At 41.8% G+C, this 22048-nt stretch overlaps 1 protein-coding gene across 1 annotated transcript in view; it reads right to left on the bottom strand.

The window, feature by feature from the left end:
- Positions 1–6090: 6090 nt before the first annotated feature.
- DPP6 (dipeptidyl peptidase like 6) overlaps positions 6091–22048 on the bottom strand; it is a 421547-nt gene continuing 405589 nt past the window's right edge. Inside the window, exons 17-26 of the mRNA XM_080609810.1 lie at positions 21443–21490; positions 17571–17669; positions 15189–15258; positions 13001–13195; positions 11978–12032; positions 10984–11089; positions 10063–10121; positions 8292–8364; positions 8119–8192; positions 6091–6603 (exon numbers count right to left, since the gene is read on the bottom strand). Of these exons, the coding sequence (XP_080465936.1) occupies positions 6457–6603; positions 8119–8192; positions 8292–8364; positions 10063–10121; positions 10984–11089; positions 11978–12032; positions 13001–13195; positions 15189–15258; positions 17571–17669; positions 21443–21490 (926 nt within the window). The 3' untranslated portion in view covers positions 6091–6456. The remainder of the gene's footprint in view (positions 6604–8118; positions 8193–8291; positions 8365–10062; positions 10122–10983; positions 11090–11977; positions 12033–13000; positions 13196–15188; positions 15259–17570; positions 17670–21442; positions 21491–22048) is intronic.

A 22048-nucleotide genomic window follows, 5' to 3' on the forward strand; every position in this document is an offset into this window, starting at 1 on the left:
TTGATGAAGAAGGAGCCAAGTACAGGTAAACCAGCAAACCAGCACCCTGAATTTCTTCCCGTCTGTGCATCCAAATGTGAATTTACAGGGAACAAGCATCAGACAGAAACTGTGGCGCAGGACCGGGTTCCTGTGTCTGCTCATTCTTTTCCCGTGGTGTTGCAGAGCAGAACATGGAGCAAAGGACCTGCCTCATTTAGGTTTTGCTCTGGGCTTGGTTTTACAGCTGAAGTATTTACCCCACTTTGAGATGCTCCCAGACAAGGTGTGGGGAGCAGGTACCCAAGAGCTTGTGCAGGCTGGCTACCAACACTCACTGCAGAACAGACATGTCAGTTTGAGTTACTGGAAATGCTCAGCACAAACTACATTCAGGACATTGGCGACAGTTGCTGCAAAGACAATGTAAGCCCTGGATACCTTTTCCAGCAAGGATGAGAGCATTTACATCAGCTCAAAGAGCTATTTCTTGCTTTAAAATGACCCAAAAGCTACATTTATAATGAAGGAAGTTAAAAAACACAAACCAGCCTTGAGGGAACCTTGCTATACCACAGGAATACAGGAGCATGATTTCCTTTTGCGCTTTACCGCATTCCACCTACATTTTCTTTTTACTCTTTTTCTCTCTCTATCATGGCAATGGACATTTTGATTAAAGCTGTTGTCCCAGTGAGGAGGCAGAATGCAACTTCATGTAATATGAGGCTTTTAATGAGTGTCTTGAAGTGAAAAAAACATCCTTTTTATAAAATCCATTTCTGAATCTTCCCCTTCATAGCTGCCGGCAACACAACCATTGTAGCAGAAATTGCTGCTTACAAAGAACATTGATGATTGTGGCCAAATAATTGCGGCACTGGGAGGGTGGTCTTGCATTTGTCCATGGGATGGGGAGAAGCCAGTTCCCCCATCCTGGGGTAGATGAAGGGTAGAAGACCCATTCCCAGCTGCCTTGCACCAGTGTAAGAGTTGCTGCAGGGGTGATTTCTCCTCTCCCATGGGTCCCTGTCTCCTGAGGTCTCTCTGCTTGCCTTATGTCCCCTTTGGAGATGATCAGCCAGGGTGACCCCAGCTGAGGGTACTCAGAAGAAGGGTGTCCTTGGCCTTTCATTTCTTGAGCTGCAGTGGAAATGTGAGATGGTGTTTTCAGGTTTTCAATCACAAAACAAGCCGCAGGCAGCAGCTGGCTTTCGGGGCTTGTTTTGGAAATGAAAACTCTATTTCTGATATAAACACCTGAGTCACACATGAGGATGTTTTAATAAAAAACACAGGGTCACACCAATGTCATGACGTTGAAACGGTTCAAGATGTATCTCTGTTAACACTTAGCAGAGATGATGGCAGCTGCTCCCAGAGAGCAGGATCATTGTTTACCAAGTTTTCCTGCCATGGAGACTAAATATGTCTTCCTTTCCTCTTGGCTCTGGAGTAGAGTTAGGAGGAGGATACCAAAGAGGAGAGAATCCTTGTTTCCTCATACATGCTTCCATGGCAGGGGGGCTGGAATTAGATGATCTTAAGGTCCTTTCCAGCCCTAACTATTCTATGATTCTATGCTTGCTCAGTGGTGAGCTTCTGGCACTAGCCGCAGACAATGTGTGATGCCCTGCTCAGGGCTGTATCAATCTGATGTATTCTTCCTACAGCAGAGGCATGAGCTCCCCTGGGTTTTAGTGTTCCGTCTGACTGCAGCAGCTGCAGTGGGCAGTGGGAGGGTACTGTGAGACCTTTCACAACTTAAACACCACAATGGGTTTTGTTAAACGTTTTGTTAAAACCTGAATATTACAACACAGTCTCCTATCCTTCTCAAACACAAGCCCTCCCCCTTCACTTTGTGAGCTGCCTGGTTCTGCACCCACCACAGGTTTGGAAAGGCTGAGGTTGCAAGGTGGATGGATGTCTGGCTGGATGGTGGGAGTCAGTAGAACCAGACTAATATGTGTCTTCATAGCAGGTGGCCTGGCACAATAGGGAGGACAAATAATTAATCTTTGGGGATCTTCTCTTCCTTATTCCCTCACAGCAAAACAATAAGCACCAAGCAAAGGGTTCTGGTCAAGCATGAATTAGTTATTTAAATAAAGAATTTATTTTGCTTATGGCTTATTGGGAGGGCTCACCATGATGCTTTTATACGTCTCTTCCTAGTTTCCAAGAGGTGGCTGGGTTTGCTTTCAGACTGTAACCATGCTGAATGGGGAGAAGACACAAGGATGAAGTGAGAAGAGGAAACAGATCTTAGGAAGTGCTCTTTGCTCTGAGCCTCCAGCCTGAAGCTGAAGTTGGGAGAACAAAATAGAAATAAGCCAACAGCTGGCTCAGTAAGAGGCAATGATTAAGGAACTGGCAACTTGAGTTTTTCTGTTACCTTTTCCATTTTTTACTTTTCTTTTGCAAATGAAAAACAGGTAGGAAGTCCAGGGAAAAATGAGCACTGAGAGGATTCTCACCCCAGCCCTCTCCAAGGTATGTCTGGCAGCTTCACTGCAGCCCCAGGAAGTACTGCAGGGCAGATATGTCCTACCACCTGACGTGCAAAGTTAAAACATCCAGTGCCTTACCACTTCCACCTTGAGTGAGCTCTGAAGTGACAACATGAGCATGATTAGCAAAGGCAAGAGCACCTCTCCAGGTACCAGCACCAGCCTAATTCCTAATTCCTATTCCTATTCCTAATTCCTATTCCCTAATTCCATTTCTCCCCATTTCTAACATCACTATCTACTGGTTTTCCCATGGGAAAGGTGTTATTGCCATCCCATATATCCTTTCTCCGTCACTCATTTGTTTTCCTTCCTACCCTTCAGAGATGCAGCATTTGTTTGGCCTGAGCTTGGAGGCAGAACTTGGATGGGTTTATATGCTCCATGTCCAAACCCATAAACAGTTACAAACATGGCTGGCTGCCTGGCTTTGTTAATTAGCTACCTCTGTGGTTTCCTTCTGAATTAGTAGGCCACTGTTCATTAGTTCTCTTCTGCTTTGGGATGCCATGGTTGAACATTATGGCATTCAGAAACGCCAGTTAGTTGAGAGTATAAGCTTGATTTGTTTGGAGAATAAAAAAAATATTAGTTCCATTTAGGTAATTATGCAAAATAACAGCAAAGCTATTTAGTACTAGTGCAATCTGCCTGCCCTGTGGCAGTGCTCAAGCCTCTTGTTTCCTGATTCACTGACAACAAAGATCAGAGTAAGTGTCTACAATAGTTTCTTGATTTTGCTGTGAAACATTAAATTCTTTTTCTATGAATCTGGTTCAAATTGGTATCAGTTTTGGGGACATCACCATGGGCACTGACAAGGTGCAGGAGGTCACTGGAAATCATCCTTGTCACTCTTGTACTCCAAGTACAAGGAATCACAGCCTTGATGCATGACTTCTTAGTCTTTCAGGGTTAAAAGACCATTCATGTCTATAAGGCCCAGAGACATGGACGTTTGTGCAGACTTAAACCTTTCCTGATGGTATTACTTGAGATGAAGAGGACAGTGTATTGTAGGGTATAGTCATAGCCAGGATTTCTACTTTGAGCAAAAATCTCAATTTTCCCAGGAAATCTATGAAATTAAAGGACTTCCTTTCCAGGTGTAATTAAGGTGTAGGAACATCCAGCTGATCTTGCAGACCACAAAGCGCCATTCCAGGGAACAGCTAGGGATGGCCCTAACTTGTGCCCCAGCTGTTTCAGTCTGGAATAGTCACTCCTGTCCCCACAGCCGGTGGAGTGAAATGGGCACATGGAAAAGGTGCTGCTCATTTGAGGGAGGTATCTGAGTTTGGCCTTGGCAGGTGTATGGCTCTGCTTTTGGCTTGAAGAGGAAAAAAATATCTGAACTCAGGTAGGATGACTCCCTCCTCTTGCTTGCCTCTTTCCTGACGGAGATTCATCTGCAGAAAAATCTGCTATTGTAGACTGAAGGAGTTTTAGTGCTTGTTTCCCACTTCATAACCCACAAACAGCTTTGGGGAAAACGGACAATGGATGAAATGGCAAAAATCCTGCTGGTTAAGCTAGCTGATGCCCACAGGAAGCCTGTGTGCCAAGTCAGCAGGCAGAAAGGGAGAAAAGGTGCAATTTTACCAAAGAGTAGAGGGTGACAGGGGTCTTCTCATGAACTGCTACTTTGGGATCGAACCCACTTCATGATACTTCGTGTTTTCCCCAAAAGCAGTCACCATTTACCATAGTGACCTCATTTACCAAGGTTACAGGCAGACTAAATGGTCATGTGTATTTGTGAAGACCTGTTTTCACTTTTCTGAACTGCACCCTGGAGTTTGGGCTCAGTTCAACAGGAACAGTGCTTCCAGCAACTTGATGCTTATTTAAGTACTTAACACTAAATAACAGCAGTAGCAACCAGAGTGATAAAATAATGTTTTATTCCATGAATGAACAAACACTACCATGCCACATCCTAAAGTTCTTTCTACAAAAGATTGTGGACAGAGCAGATTTTTATATTTCTCAGGTCAAGTTCATTTCAGGCTTTTGAGCCTGTTCAGTGTAGTAAAATCTGGACACGCAGCATTCTTATTGTCTATTTGGCATTTTGCCAGACAAAGCAAATTTATACCGTAGTTCTTGTTCACACAATGTCGATGCACTGTAAAGTAAAGAAGATAATCAAACCCAAACTAGGTCATTTCTGTGGCTTATCAATATATTTTTCATGATGGCCAAGGTACAACCAACATTCAAAGCTTAAAATAACGATAATAAAAAAGACACACTAAAGAACACAATGGAAACATCATCATTGCTGTCAGGATGGGAGTTTACCCACAGTACTATGTAAAAAGTAGAAACCGGCATTGATATCAAGCTGTCAAAACAAGTAAAGGAATTACAATTATTGTTATATTTCCAAGCTAGTACTTCTAAAGAGTCCTGATCAGCAAAGAAGTGTTATCGCATGCAGGCTGAAACAAGACTAATATTGGATTTGGGACCTGACGAAGAACTGACTTACATTCCTTTATATACAACAAAATGAAATATACAGTATTAATACTGGCTGTACATTTGGTCAGAATATTTTACAAGGAGCAACACTAGTCAAAATTGTTGTGATGCAGTATGTGGAAGTGAATGAAGGTTGAATGTTTTCACAAGAAGTTTTAAAAGTTGCTTCGCACTGCTATAATGAAGCGTTAGATATTTTAAAGGAAAAATGCTCTTTTTCTTATTATTTTTATTTTTATGCTTGACAAAACTAGTGTGAATGGAAGAGATAATTAAACGTGTTTGGAACATGCTAAACATTGACCTGGAATAAAACAAAGCCACTGACAGCATATGCAATAAATCTCTGCACACTGGTTCTGTTTAAACAGCTTCTATGAGATGATCTGTGAAGTATCTGGTATAAATTCCTGCTACCATAGCCTCATCTAACTGTTCCCCAACAGGTCGCCAAACAATTGTTCCAATGCTAATAGAAGAAAAAGAATAATCGTGACCATTGCCTATTTTTCTGTAGTACAATAAAAATATCTCACTGTTAAGCTGATGTAGCTTATTTATGTGCATATTTTTCAAGGCTGCCGAAGAAAATACTCAATCTTGCAGGCAAGGGCTATGCTAAGAATATGAGAGTGAGACTTCCTTTGCTTTATTCTAATGGAGTTTTTAATGTCTGGGTACCTCGACCCCCTCTTGCCTCCTTAGACCCCTCAGGTCTAAAGTTACTTGGTTAATTCGGTGTAAGTTTTTTTCCCCATACAGAACAAGCTGAGAAGCTAATAAGGTAAGCATGACACCCAACGACAACAGAAGTAAAAGCTATATGAAATTTAGAAACGATTACAGGAAGGTAAAGATGAGTGAAACTGTAATGATATTTCATACAATTGAATTTGTATGTCCTGTAGCAATGACAAACCTGAACAAGTGAAAGAGCAGGCAAGTGTGTATGAATCAGGATCTTTTAAAATAATTGTGCTATAATCTTTTCCATGTATTAGGTTAGATTTGTTTTCTGACACAGTGTGATGCTAATTGTAGTAACCTTAATGTGGATGATGGATTTCACTGCTACTGCTTGATCGCTCGAATGCAAAGAGACATTAAGTCTTCCAGTCCTCAAAGCGGTTTCCTGGGGTGTTCCTTCAAGTTCAGTGTCTTACCACTTACACACTAGAACTCACCTTGTGGCAAATGTCAAAAAAGAGAAAGAAAATAAAGGAAAACAAAAAAAGCCCAAACAAATTAAAAAGGTGATGTTGGTTGTGATGGTTTAATTTCAGACAGCAGTTTCTGCTGAGTTCACCATGCTTAATGTTCTTCCATTTAGGAAGGAGTTGCTGTCAAGTAAAGCAGATGAGCTGCTTTCAGTTTTTTTAAATACATGCTAACAACGTAACATCTCTTTCTTCAGGAAAATGATCCAATTGCATATTGTTAGAGAGATCTGCCTTGTGCTTAGCACGGACAAGTAGGGTTAATCGTCATCCTCCTCCTCTTTCAGTGGGGCTAGTGGGAGTTTGTCCTGAACTTGGAAACATGCCACAAAGAAGTTGACAATGGAGTTGTACAAATGCTGCTCCAATGCTGCATTGCTAAAGTAATGGCTTTCATCAGGGTAAATCTGCAAAGAAACAGGCAAATACACACCATTAGGAGCTTAGACTCTCAGGACTGACCACCCATCTCTGCAGCTTCAGCTGTCCTGCAGACACACTGCCTCTCCTCAGCGCCATGTCTTCCTACAGATGCACAAGAGGTCCAGGGTAATTCAGGCACCATGGAGCTCTGAGCATAGACTTGCATCTTCTTTCAAAAGCAAATTTTTTGGGGGAGTATTTTCCACTTAATTCCACTCTGAACAAGTTCAGGCTTAGCAGAACCAGTCCATACTTACAACTAACTGCCTGGTCCTTGTGAAAACTGAAAAGAACCCCAGTGCAAATCTTCGGAGAGAAATGGTGTTTGGTTTTACTGACTAAAACGAGGGCTTTAAAGAAAAAAAAAGCCATTAAGTAGAAAACGGAAATAAACTTGCCAAAGAAGTAATTAAATAGAAAAAGTGTGGGAAGCTAGAAATGAAATAGTTTAAACACAACTTTCTATATAAATGGAACAGGTAACTTCTGCATGTGAGGAAAGAATGTCAGAGAATCATAATGGGTTGTCTAGATTGGGGTATTGAACAGGGAAAAAATGAGTTTCTAGGGCTGGATGCTTGTAGGCAGGACTGAGGTGTCTCACTGCTGCTCTAAGTACCTAAATCCCAGATGTAGATCCCTCAGCTCTTCATTCAGTCTTCAACTATCCTTTGATATCTGTCAAGCCCATCAGTGCCTCCAAGCTCCGATGAACCAATGCTTCTTCACTGGGAAATGTGCAGAAGCATCTCAGCCATTCTAGCACTGACCAAATCTGTGCTGGGTTCATTGCTTAGTTCTCATGTCTGTGCTCCATCCTATCTGCCTTCGTAGCATGATGGAATGAGCATATCCATCACATGAAGCTCTCCAGAAATGCAGCCAGAGGGAGCTGGTATTCAGTAAATCAAGCGGTAGCAGGACTTGGGCACTGCAACATAACCATCTGTACTGTGAAACTGTAGTATAGTCCCTGCCATGGATTGAGCCCGGGCTAGTTGCAATGTCCTGGCTGTAGCTTGGGATGTAGCAGAGGGTAGGGACCATATCCCCATGCCTGGTGGATGGATTAAGTCTGGAAGCTTTAATGGCTTGGACATGGGCCATTCAGCAAACCAGAGATGTAATTTGGTGGAAGGAGAGGCTTTCTAGCCCACAGTATGGCGTTTGCAGCAGGATGTCAGATTAAAGTGACATTTCTGTGCCGAACTCTTCTGGTTAATTTAATTTAATTTAAATTCCTGTTTTCCTGTAATTCATCCTGAATTTGGCCTGTTGTTCCCAAAGAAAGTCAACAGACATCAATTCCTTAGAGATATGTCTCTCAAAACCTAATCAAATAAGCATGTGAGTATATAAGAACACATTATATGCTGGCCCTACTTCTATCGCCAGGCTGAGTTTGCAAGTGGCTTTTCAAAGCTTGCTTCCTAACAGCAGTTTGAGTTCAAACTGGGAAATAACTGTTCAAATATGAAAAAAAGAAACACGTACTGTACCTGCAAGCTGTAATTAGCCTTTGCCCTAATAAGGTGTGTGATAAGGTCTGCAGTATGCTGAAAATGGATTTTTTCTGTAAAAACAGATTAAAATCATTAAAGGGGAAAATTTAATTGAGAAAAATCAAAGCTATCCTAAACATGTAATGAGCTCCAATGACAGGCTAACTTACCATCAGCAGTAGCATGAATGATCAAAAATGTCTGTTCCTTCAGTAATGAGACTCTGTGTACCAATTCATTGACCTGCAAAGGTAAAGGTTGTGATAAGATTAAAAATCTTACTAGAAATTAGCAATTTATATGAAGAAAATAGAAGTACTTAATTCCGTTTGATACTTCATCACAAGGATAACAAGCAGAGAGCAGCACAGCACATTCTCTTGGCTACTTGAGTCAATTTAGAGGTAAAATAAGCCCCCACCCTGTCCTTCCAGTCTCAGTATCAGAAGCAGGAAGAGGTCAGAGACCCTCGTCTGTTCTGATAATAGTCCTTCACTAAAAGCCTGAACTGCAGAACACATGGAAAAAGTCAAAGTGAATTTCCAGTGAATACAAAACACTGCTGAAAGGCATGCTCAGGTGTCTGTGCCTAAGAACTCTTCAGAAAGCTGGAGTAACTTTGGTATGGTTTGAAAGCCAACCTCAATGAGCTTTGAGGGGCCGGGGGAAGATACGATGCTAAATTCAAGTGTCCACTGCTGTAGGGCTTAATTAATGAATTCTCTCATCCTCAGATTGCTGGCTGCAATGCCTAAGCCTTTTGATGGTGAATAAACATGTCTCGCACTCCGTTCTCCCTCTGTATGGCTCCTTCCTTTCTTCTGCCTCAGATGTAACCTACCATAATACAGATTTTTTGCAGTCTACATCAGGTCTTGAATTATACCACCTCCATAATGTCTGGTCCACAGGTTAGGAGCAGTTCTCCTGGGTAATTCATGGGTCAACTATGGCATGTAGGAGACATGTATCAGTTAGAGACTTGCCTGGAACAGTGCTACGCTCTGTGGAGAGCTCAGGTGCTGTTCCTAGCAGTTAATCCCAAACCAACCAAGACTACCACTGTTTGCTTAGGCCAATTTTTCAATGCACGGAGAGCATGTGACAATTCAAGGCTCTAATTTCTGGAATATTTTCCTTTGCTTTCACCTGTATTGACCTGTCTTTAAATTTCTAAAAGGACAAAAAGAGTTAGCAATGATCATGAGTGCAAAATTTGAGAGACAATGAACTCAGTCTTTAGAGAACCAGGAAAAAGCTTTCACCGCAGGGTCATAGGGTGCTACCTGCCTTCTCTGTAAGAAAACAGTTCCAAACCTTTGCTGACTTCATGTCTTCTAGCTGAAGACAAAGCTTTCTCTATAACAAATTTTGTTTGTGTGACTATTCTTTATTAGGTTTTTCCTCCAAGTAACTGAAGCACATGAACCAACTTATCCCATCACACATATCAAACAATATCTTTGTTGATTGGTACAATGCCTCCTTTTCCATGTCCTGCTCAATTCTGGCACAGAGTTCTGCCTACCTGAAATATCTCATCTGTTCTTACTTTGAAAAGCCAAGAGAAACTGAGCTTCACTTGACTTTGTGTCAAAAATTATGTCTTGGAGAGAATCAAAGTGGCAAGACTATTGGGATGAACTTTAAAGGAGGTTGTGACATTGTGTCTACTTGGGCAGATATGGGTCACTCAGCCCCAATCTGTAAAACTGGAATAATTGTATTTACCCAATTTAGAAAGGCAGGCATGAAGACTTATCAATTAGCCCCATATCCATTTGTTACTATAAAGACAAAAAAGGCTGGAGGACACCCTCAGAATTTTACTAGCAAGCACCTCTTTCATATCCTTGCTCCTTCCCCAAAAGAGAACATATGGAGGAGGAGTTAAAACCCAATTCACATTTTATCAAGGAAATGCAGTGCCCATGCAGTTACCTCGTATGCTCTGTTATCAATCCCATGCAAGCCCAGGTATCTTTCAGAGAAGGCTGAAGCTTGAAAAAAAAAATGAAAACGTCTCTTTCAGTCATAAGTGAGTACATTGGCGCTTCCGAGTCCAATACTGCAAATGCTAAAATAGGCCTTATTTTCTAACATTGTCTTAATTACAGAGGACATATTTCTAAAAGTTTTTGAAAATCTGCTAAGGATATGTATAATACCACAGTCTTTAATTATCACCATTGTATTTATGGTTTCTAATCACTCGCAGAAGAGCTTTTTTTTCCTTTCCTTAATGCAACTGAGATACAAGAGAAAAAGCACTATCATGTTGCGTCCCTTTCTCCTTTCACATGGGGCCACCTCCATCAACAGCTGACTACAAGTTCCTGTTGGTCTCAGGGATAACTGTACAGGACCTGAAGGCCAGCTTAACATCACTGACTTTCCTGGCAGTCCCCTCATTTTCACTGGCACTAAGTACAAACAGAACTGGCGTCCCTGAGAGAAAGGACCACCATGTGCAGGGGAGTACTGCCGCTGGAGAGAGAATGGGGCAGGCAGAACGGACCACAGGTTGCATGGATGTATGGCTCAGGCAAGAATGAAGTACATTCAAGGCAGCCATGGAGGTTTGTGGCAGAGGCTAGAGGGGTTTAAAGCCAATTCTACTTTGTTTAAAAGAACTGAGTAATAAAAGTGATTTGATTACTCTGACTACCATGTCTGGTCTCACTGGTGCCAGCAAAATTGCTCTTGAGGGAGAAAAAGGGGTTTATGGCTAGTCCTAAGAAGACACACAATACAAAACAGGCAGGATCTTTGGGAAGAAAGAGAAGATAACTGGGAAAAGGTAGGGCATAAACATCATGTGTGGTCAGCGTGAGGGTCTATGCACTTTGGGATGTGGGTTACCATATAGTTTGAAGTCTGTCAGTGGGGAGAGGGCAGCTCCACAGGCGAACACCTGGTTCTCTTCACCAGCTGGAAGCATGTAAGTGCTCAGGTAGCCACCGTAATCCTGGAACAGAAAGAGGGCAGTGGCATCAGTGGTCCTGTTGTGAGGGGCTTTGGGGTACAGAAACCCAGCAGCTGAGACCTTGCTATGAAAAATCACAAAACGAGGGACATCTCCCTGGCTTTGGCAGATGCGGCTGAAGATAAGCTCTATATTCATTGTACTCTCCTGAAGGCAGGAGGGTTGTGTGCCCAAGAGCTTACTTCCTTTCATTCCACTTTATGTCTGTAGGTCTAATCAGATATGACACCTTTCCAAAATATTACCCCAGTCTTTATTTAAAATGGATGTCACAATTTCAGTGTCTGCTGTCAGCCTGTTAACAATTCCCTGCAGAGATGCTGCTGTATGTGTATGTACAGAGGTGCTGTACGTATGTAGAGGTAATCACTTTAAGCCTGTATCTCCCACAATAAACAATTACTACTCATAATTCCATTCTCATTTCAAACCATGGGTACTTTGCAATTGCTGTTTCTCAGCCGAGCACACACTGTGGTGCAAATCAGCCTCAGAAATCAATATTGTTGTTGTACATTTGTTCAACACAAGCGAGATCTACCCACATTGCCACAGGCCTTAAGGGACAAGATGAATATGAAATTAAAGTCTGCAAGGGGAAAAAATAATTTATCTGACAGCATTTTTGTGACAAATAGTCACTGTCTGCACTTGGAAATTAATTAAAAAGAAGTAATTGACTAATACATTGATAAAATGAAAGCTTTCATCTTTAACCTCTCCATCATGACTGACAGAAGCAGTCTATCTCAAAAATAAGTAATAATAAATAAGCCACCACCAACATATTCGACGAATCAAGATTTAGCTTAGCTGCTTATCCAGATCAGCCAACTCAAAAAGCACAGAGGAACAAAGGGAAAACGTTACCTTCCCAAACACACCAACTCTCAATTTATCAATGTAATGCTCCTTCAGCATTGTCCTAGAATATGAGAGAGGAAAACAATGGATTAAATATATTTTCCACTTAGATATAGCAAACACAGTGTGATTTTTATCAGCTGGAATTTGGGGTGGCAGCAGAAAAATCATAGAATCACAGAATGGTTTGGGTTGGAAGGGACCTGAAAGCTCATCCAGTTCCAACGCTCCATGCCACAGGCAGGGACACTTTCCACTAGACCAGGTTGCTCCAAGCCCCATCCAACCTGGCCTTGAACACTGCCAGGGATGGGGCAGCCACAGCTTCTCTGGGAACCTGCGCCAGGGCCTCACCACCCTCACAGGAAAGAACTTCTTCCTAATGCCTATTCTAAATCTCCCCTCTCTCAGTTATGGATCAAGCCATTACCCCTTGATCCAGACAATCTAAATTCATGCTGCTTTCACGTGAGCCTCTTATTTAATCTTGCAACCTGTTGCAACCAAGCAATGGCAACAAATAACCTGCACTACCTCAGAAAGTCATAATAAAGCCAATGCTATCGAACTACTCTAATGGGTTTTTTAGTGTGATTATGTGGAGAATAAATCTAACAATATGACAGGATTTGATGTTTAGGGTTATGCTTTTTTTTTTTTTTTCCCCTGTTTTAGAAAGTTTAAGAGTTTAAAGATGGATTCTTTGCAACTACCAGGACAGCAAAAAATTAATGTAGGAGCTGAAATTCAAGCTTGCTTGTTTGTAGCTGCATGACTGTACAGAGCTAAAAATAAATAGGTTTTGAACACATGATACAGATAAGTCTGCTGTAGTTTAGCCCTGTTTAAGGCTTATTTCTCTCCCTCTGCACTGGCTTGCATGGGCTCTATCACACATGCCGTCACTTGGTTACAGCTGTATGACCACACTGTCCTTCCCTCCCACACACCATTAGCAACCAGGACTAATGACAATTTTGTGTTAATTATCATTAATGAATTAATTTCTTCAATAACAGGGTCATTCACCGGACAGCTTCCAACTGATCCTTCTCTTCCAAAAAGCCCAGCCTCCTCTTAACCTCATGCAATAGCTTAGTGCCTTGGAAGCCACTCCCGCGGCCGTCAAACTTCAGCACGATGGCATTGTGAGAGCTGACCATGACGCTTTCCCATGTCACCTCAAATCTCTCTGTTACGATCTGGCTGCCTGGTGTCCCATCCCTGAAACAGAAATAGGCATCAAGCAAAGGCAACAGCAACAAGCATGGGACAAACACCCTCCCAGGGCCGTGAGCTTGCCATGGCAATGGGACCGGCAGCTCCTGCATGCATCATAAGTCAGGGCATGTTTCAGAAAGTGAACACCAGTCTCTGCAGTGATGATGCGCAGAAGGCTGGTTGTGTGGGTTGGGCTTTGAGTCTGGGATGGAAGCTACCAGTTGGTTTCTGCCTCCCTCTTCGCATAGCAACTATCACTGCGCTAAGCTGAGCTTTGAGGAAAGCACAGCAAGCACATTGCTAACTGGGCAGGATTCTCCGTGAATCCTGGGGCAGTAACACAGAGGTCAGTTGAGTTTTCCCTTTCTACTCCTGCTCTAATCTATACTTATTTTCTACGTTCCCCAAAGATGGTACTTTTCTGGTGGAGGGATTTCTTGAGAGGAGCCTGGCTTTGGGGTGCACTGGCACTGCCAAAATACGTTGGATAAAGCTTGCAGGCATCAATCATCCTTTCCTTTACTGGCAAGCATTGGGGTTCCATTCACTGCTTAGATTTAACTTACATTCAACCAGCTTAGACCTTCCCACTAGGTTCTCAAGAGCGACCGTAGATGGAGCTGTCAATCATTTTTGTCACCACTGCTTCACTAGTATACAGAGGGAAAGAACACTTGGAAAGTGATAAAACCGACAGCTTAAAAACGCCAAGATTGGCTCGAAACTGGTGGGTAAAAGCAAGGGGTAGGCAAGACTCTCTCTTCACCCTTTTGTTTGGAGTCAAATCCTGTACAGGGGAACTGCCTTGAGAAATATTGACCCCACTTCAGCCAGACAGCTGGGAAAAGTCAAGATATGATAATGATGATTAATATTTAGGACTGGTATTAGTGTAGAGCATCCCACTGGTGCTTCCATCTACTTCTTGTCCTTTCTGGGGTTCTTGGAGACATCAGGCAACTCACTGCAGGATTTTAATGTGCATGTGGCTTCAGTCATTTGCATTTATTCAAGTGAGACCGAGGCACATCCAGCTTCAGAGGCAGCCTAATCAAGTGTTGTTAGCTTGATGAGTACCAATCTTCCTCAAGCACTTGTATAATGAAGTACATTTTCTCTGCAGTAATTTTGTGATGTAAAGACGTGCTTATTGCAGTGTTTTTGTCCTTCATGGAAGGATGTGCAGGATGGCGTTCAGGCCTTCATCAGGCATTCATCACTCCTGCATGAGGCTTCTCTTTTGTGGGGTGTTCCCTAGCAAGGAGCAAGCAACACAGTGGGATGCGCCGGGGCTAAACAGGCTCTTCCACGGTCAGAGGTTTCCCTCCCCCAGTTTCTTTGGAAATTGCCAGAAAAAACTCAGTAATGTGTATTATTACTCCTAAGTGTTGCATAAAGAAATACCCATCTGCTATGCCTGCCAGGAGAAGATACTACCTACTGAATATAAATGCTAACATGGAGATCTTCAAAGGTTTCTAGCTCTCTCTTTACTGTCGCTTCAGGGTACACTAGCATTTACATGGGAATGATTGCTGCGCAAAGGTGTCTAAACTTGAAGCTGCAGTAAGGCTGACTGCATCCCACTGTAGAACTACCTGTTAAATGCAGGGTGAGTGCCCTAAGCACTAAGGGATAGAAAGTCAACATCCAACTTTTATTCCTTCCCCTCCTGTTTCTGCCCCCCAGAATTATTGAACTGCAAGTTGAATACATGGAACAATTTTACAGAATCCTACAATGCACTCAGAGGATTTCACTAGGGCACTCTCCTGGGACCCAAAACCTTTGGCTCATACACAGGAGAGAAAGGACCTAAATCTAGCCTCTCCCAGCTTTGGGGTGAGATGGGGACAGGGATCAATATGTTAGACTTGGTGCTAAAGCCGAGTGGTATTCCTTGTACAAAACATATCTTAAAAGGTTTCGATCATGGCCAAGGTTTCCCTGCTGCCCTCATATTATGAACAGAAAGAAAGAAAAAGTGAGAACTTACACAACCAAAAGCAAGGGGTAGTGTGCGGTGTCTGAAAAGGTGGCTGGCTTTAAAATCTGCATTGGTAATTCTAGGGAAAAAAAACACAACCCACAAATAACAACACGCTTCAGTGTGGGAGCACTGACATAACTAATAGATTTTTCTGGTAATTTTGCCACTTATGAGCAGGAACAAAACGGCATTTCATCAGAGGCACTGGTAAATAACACCTTAGAAACACATATGTTGTCAAAGAAAAGACTCATATTATGATAGCTGAGGTGACAAGAAATGTAAATCGGGAGTAGGGCACGAGCTGTTCAGTCATGCATCACTTTTGCAGCGTTCAATTAACATCTGGCAATAGCTATAATTTTCCTTTTTGGCAGCTGGAAGAGTGACACAGTCAGAAATCAATATTTCAGGGCAGAAGAGGAGGGGGAAAATCGGTGACGAAGATGATAATTTAAAAGCCAATTAAGTATGGTGGCTGGGGGAGAGAATGCGATTATTTTGCTATAATAGTATGAAGACAGATGGAGAAACATGTATTTTAATCCTAACTTCAAAAGGGCTTAATTTTGCTGTAAAACAGGAGGTAACTGTTCTGAAGCCCACGTCGTTATACTGGTACTGAACCAGTCTGAGAGATGTGCTCACCAAAGCTTCATTTAACTGTTTCCTATGGCTTCATATCCAAATATCATAGCCAAAAATGCTGCCATACAAATGCTTTATGTATTAATGAGATCACACTTATTTTTAAAATGTTAACTACAATCCAGATCAGCAAAGGCCCAGCAATTAAATAGGTATTAGGAGCATTTTCAGTAGATTAATACACAGATTAACTGCTTGGTTTAAGTGGTTTGCTTTGCAATTATTGTCTGACACTCTGCCTAATTAGTTATTCCATCTGAATGCTAATAGCTGCAAATTGGATCAATGGCCCAGGGACAGCCAAAAAGGCCATCGCTTGTCTTTAAATACAACTAAGCACTATGTGTCCTGTTCCCAAGGCTGTTAAGCCCAAAGCTTTCAAAATACAGGGAGGGCACAGAAGAACAGCTACGTGGCCAGCTTGTATTTGCTACACACACATACATATTTTCTGGTTAAATGAGCAAAATGGCATTTCAGCGATACCTGCTATTAAGAAATTTAGCATCAAGATGAGTTATTCCTAATAAGCTGCTAGTGTCGCTGTGAATTGGCTCACAGGGGGATAGATGTGACCTTTATGACAGGCTCTTTCCCTGTCTTTTCCTGCCATAAGGCCTGGAAGCACAGGTCTGTTCTTGTTATTTTATGTACTGGTTTATGTTCCTAATGCCCACATGGCAAGCGGAACATTTTAAGGCCATTATTATCCTTTTCAAATGGCAAGTGTCTCTCAGCCTTTGCTTTACATTTTATAACACCTGGCAATGGTTGAAATTAGTAACCTACAGTCCATCACACCTCACTGCTTCCCCTTCACTGCATCCAATCTTAGATGTACCCTCCTTTCTGTCATAGGAAATATTATGGGTCATACTTTCAATGCAGAGTCTCTGGTGTTTTTTGACAGTTGCACCATACATGCAAACTGAGGTTTTTGGGAGCCACTGCACAACTCTGAGTATGTGGATTTTCCACATATAGGTAAAACATCTACATACAGCTAGAGGAGATGCTTTTTAGTTTGTTTCAGGTACAACTGGAGAGACAGGCAGAAAATGCTTTGGCTATTTGCTTCTAGGCTTTTCTCTCTCTCTTTGGCATACAGGTAAGTGAGGAATGATTATACAAGTGGCACAAATAATGTGATAGCTGCAGATATAAACTGTTCCAAGATTTCTGCCTTCTCTACACCAGGTGAAATCTCTTTTAGCTTTTCTTCTAAAGCTGTTTTTTTTTTTTTCAGCCCCCAAATGATACAGCTTTGTTAGAGAATCCTGAATAACTCCAATGGGCAGTCGTTGGCAAGTCATCTTCATTCACTGCAGTTCAATATTGTATACTGAAAGGCAGTCACAGCTGTAGCCAGCCACCTACAGTATCCCTCTTCAAACCAATAATAATATGCCAGCCCAGCTAGGGAAAATACCCCGAACAAAGGGGGAACTGCACAGTATCATCTCCCAGAGTGGCTTTTCCTACAAAGAAAATTTTAAAAGGAAATAAAAACACCAGCCCAACCCTATCATTTTGCGTTTCTTCAGATGCATACACATTAAATCCTGTCTCTGTAATAACCCCCTTATGTAACACTTCCTAAGAGAGTGCTTTGCAAACTGAGTGAGTTTATTGAAAGCCAAAGTAATTTTTCCTCCTGCCAGTCTAGACAAGATGACTGTATCATTTCACAGCAATAGCAGTGAAAAAGAAAGAGAAAGAGAGAGGAAAACCGTTACTTACTGTAGTCATCTATCTTGATTTCCATGTACTCTACCTTAGGCATTTGCCTGTCATTTACAGCCAGCTGCACATTTTCATTTACCTCCAGCTCAAAAATTTCTGAAAGGAGAAGGATAAGGTCACAAAAACTATCAGCATTGTTTGTGAAAAAGCATTTTAATGTTTTATAGTCACCTTAATATTTGTAACACAGGTTTCCTTTTGAAAGAATTTCCTTCTAGTCCTCACAGATGTCTAATTCAGTCTTTGAAGTCTTCAAAACCCCTTTTAGGTCCTGCATTGGCAGAAAGCTACATCCCTGAAATCTGACATTCAGCTGATTTACAGCAGATGGGAATGAGACCTTCTTTGTTGAGACACTACTACAGGTCCCACTCAGACATTTAACTGCTATGCAAAGCTAGATATCCTCAAGTCTGTGCCTGAGGTTTGCACACAACAGTTGGGAAAAGGGAGGTAACTATGGAGGGCTTCAGGAAATGGTTGTGCTGCTACACAAGAGAAAATCCATGCGAAGGAACACCATGGAGAGAGAAGAGTGGACAAAGACCATACATACAAACCTGCAATATCAGGTTTTGGAGCAATCAGGCTGGGTTTGAATGAGGCCATTATCTCTGCCATGTGAACCCAAGAAAGGTTTGAGGTTTTGTACTAAATTCTGTGTTTCATTGTCTGCAACATTTCAAGACATACTGATAAATAGATGGGTAACCCAGGCTCCTCAGATCATACTTATGGTACCTGATTATCATATGCTCATTGCCCATCTCTGCTGAATAGGAGGCACAGCACAAAAACATGCCGTTTCCAGTTAATACATTTCACAGACCTTTCAGCAATAGGATATTGGTTCAATGACTATTCACTCTGCTTCTGAAAAGCCAGGCTCATTTCTATTGAAACCACAACCCCCACAAAAGTGCCAAATCAACAGCCTATTACATTTAGTTAAATATTAAGATTCTCATTTAATTATGGCACACACAAGTAGCTTTATCAGCAGACAGGGGCTTGCCACGTAGGGGAATTTAGTCAAGCTGTTTTATTTGTTCATATAATTGCATTCACAGAAAGCCAGGAAGACTGTGGAGAAAATAGAAAAGATTGGCATATCTCCTAAAGGACTTTCTTTTCTGCTTTAGGACCACAGGGGGCTTGAGTATGTGGTGTACAAATGGTCATTGCTTAATTAAATGTAAGCATGCTATAATATTCAGTGCAACTCACTATTATCAGATTATTACAGCATACAGAGGCAAACTCCCTTTGTAGAGCAATGGGCTCATATTAAATGAGCAAATTCAGTAACATGCAAATGTCAGTTGCCCTTTATTCAAAAGAGAAAGAATGAAGGGGGGAAAAAAAGGAAGCAGGGGAAATGCTAATTGTATGCCAAAAATCATGAATTTCAGTAGGGGATGTGTTCTGTGCATGACTAGATTGAGTTCTCTATGTAATAAATGCTATGCATGTATATCTGTCAAAAGAGAACTGGTCTTGGTGTGGTTTATGTTCCTTTTTCAAGCCCTTCATTTGCTGTTTCTGTTTTACAGTAACTCTCATTTTATTCACCTAAAAGTATTTTACAAAACTATACAGGAGGCTATAAAACAGCTCATGAGGGCTCTATGCTGTACATGCTGTTATAGCCAGCCAGCCATCCCCATGTCTATGGTAAAATTAAGGTATTGTGTTTAAGGGGGAAAAAAGAAAGTGACTTTGCAGCTGCAGGTCAGAGCTAAGAAACTCTCTTGCTCCCGTGACAACACCCTCTGTGGGATGAACAGCTTTGTGGGCATTACCAGGGCTGCTCTGGAGGTGTGCTTGATCAGGACACTGCCAAGGCCAGGTCTCTGCTGGAAAGACAAGCAGGCGATACACCCTTGTGCAGAGACTGAGTGGTCACTGGTTCAGAAGGACCGAAACCCCTGCAATTTGCTGTCAGTATTACTTAAAGAAGTAATTCTCATCTTCTTTTTTAGATCAGAATAGCTACAAGGCCAACTTTTGCATATTTATAGCAGAAATAGTTTCACAAGAGACCAGACCAGCACATGGAGCTATACACCACTTCCACTACTTCCAGCAGAAGTAACCCTCGCTCCACAGCAAGAGCCCTCCTCTGGACAGCAAAATCACTCAGCTCCATCATGGCACTTTTATCTGGAAATTATAGACCAGTGAGGAAACAAGAGTCGTGAGGACATTAAATATTTATCTCATGGCCACCCCATAAGCAAGATGATCACAGATGGCCTAAGCCATGGGGCAGGGTACGTTATGCTGCTTTGCTTGGCGGCAAAGATGTCAAAGGGCAGTCGTGCTTTAATAATGCTTTAACCTAACTTGTCCCAGGTTGCTGCTAAATTTTATGCATGTCTTCCTCTGCAAAGGAACACTTTAATTGGAAAGAAGTATGGAAAAGATGGAAAGATAAATTAGAGTTAAATGTACAATACAACTCTAACAATATTGGACACTGTTGATGCTAGATGGAACACTACTGAGCTTTCGTATTCTAATGGCAAACGATACAAAATGCCACAAATCTGATTTTAAAGTTGATTAAAAAAAACATAATCAGAATTTGAGGTTTCATTCTGCACATCCTGCTTACAAGCAAACTTTTCTAGGTTGGGTAAGGGCTTGAAATGCAAGTTGCCAACAGAAACTGAGAAAACAGGGTACACGCAGCAACCGTATGATGCAAGAGGGAGCTTGTGTTTTTTTCTTATGTGTTCTGGTGCTGCATGAGTCTTTCGTTTGACATTTTGCACCTTTAGTGGGAAATGAAGCAGCTCAGCGTTTCACAGAAATCCTTTATTTTAAGAGCCAAATTCCCTGTTTTGCTCTGCTCCTTTGTAGAGGCAACAGCAGCAAGTTGTTGTAAATCCAGTTAAGTGAAACTGATACCTGCCATAAACTGATACCGGTGTACAAAGCAGCTACAATAAATATGTTGCTTATCATTTGGATCACAGCAGTGCCTGGAGTCCCTAACTGCAGGTTAGGGCTGGGCTAAACTCTACATTAAAATGAAAGATAAGGGCTTCCCACTAAAATGACGGGAGCAGATGAATCTTGGCATCACGTGAGACTCAGTCCCACACTCTAAAATGAAGTCTCCAGAGACTCATGAAAGAGTCTTGGTTTACGACCCCTGTATAGGAGGGACAGAGAATGGCTGTCTATCTGAGGCTCCCTGCCATGCTGACTTGGGATAAAAAATTGACCTTTTTGGATAATTTGTACTACTATAAGTGTGAAGGAGGAACCCCAGAAACTTCATGGCTCTCTAGACTCTAAAGGGAGTCTGGTAATGGCTACAGCCAGTGTCAAAGATTTTGAGGGACGAAACGTATATATTTGGAATAATTCGAGCTTCACACTGATGTAGATGTGAATCATCAGCATCAAAAAGCCTTACCAAACAGTAAGTGCTACAATCCCCATGAACAGATCAGTAAACCAGGAAGAGGTACAACTTGTGGGACTCACTCCTCTGTGTTACCTTTCTCAACCTGGTAATCCGTATCAGAGTGATTTTATTGAAACCATAGATTAAACTCAGTATTTCCTATTTTTGACTGGGACATAAGCCAGAATTTGTGGAAGACTAACAGAAAGTGCTTATTCTTTTGAGAAAGCTGGTAACAAACATTACCAAACCACTGGGTTTGTACCCCAAAGAGCAAGCTGTTGTGATGGCAGCACAACAGCTCTGCAACTGCCTTTGATATGCAGAAGACTTGCATTTAGGCATAGTCTGGGCTCCCAGTTAGTGTGAGTTTACCAAAGAGCAGCTATATCTCACTGAACTGCCTGGCTACTTTTCCCTGAAGAATCGCAAAGCTGCAGCCCATCCTTACTCTGTGCATCGGCTGTGCTGTGAACAGTCACCATCGGTACACGGGGACCTTGAAAAGAAGAAGAAAAGAACTCCGTTAAATTTCTATCAAGGCACGCACAGATACACGTGAACCTGGTTTTGACTTCCATAGAGCTGAAGACTCCTGAGACTCGTTTTCCATGCAAGAGTAATCTAAAAAGCAAATCACCCTGGTATTATAAAGAGTCTATGAATAAATGACAGTACTGTAGACTTGAAGACATACGAGATTTCAAAGCCCTTTCCCAACAGACCACTAAATGCATCTTTCCCTAATTTGTAAACATTATAATTAGCACAAACACAATTAAATCACTTGCTTTAAAAATTATTCTAATGACACCCTAACATCACAGCAAAGCATTTACATTTTGTGTGCTTTGGATAACTGTTGGTGTTTTGCAAATGTTTTGGGTTTTGTGTAAGGGTTTGTTGTTTTGTTGGGTTTTTTTTAATTAATTAACATCAGTTTGTCTCTAAAATGCTGTCTTAAAAGGCAGCATTTGGGTATTGAAATCAGTCTGCATTATACAAAGAGGATTATCATTATTATGCAATGCGCATGACTGAACCACAGAATTCGTTG

The sequence above is a fragment of the Psittacula echo genome (assembly GCF_963264785.1).
Source record: "Psittacula echo genome assembly, chromosome: 2".
Classification (NCBI taxonomy): Eukaryota; Metazoa; Chordata; class Aves; order Psittaciformes; family Psittacidae; genus Psittacula; species Psittacula echo.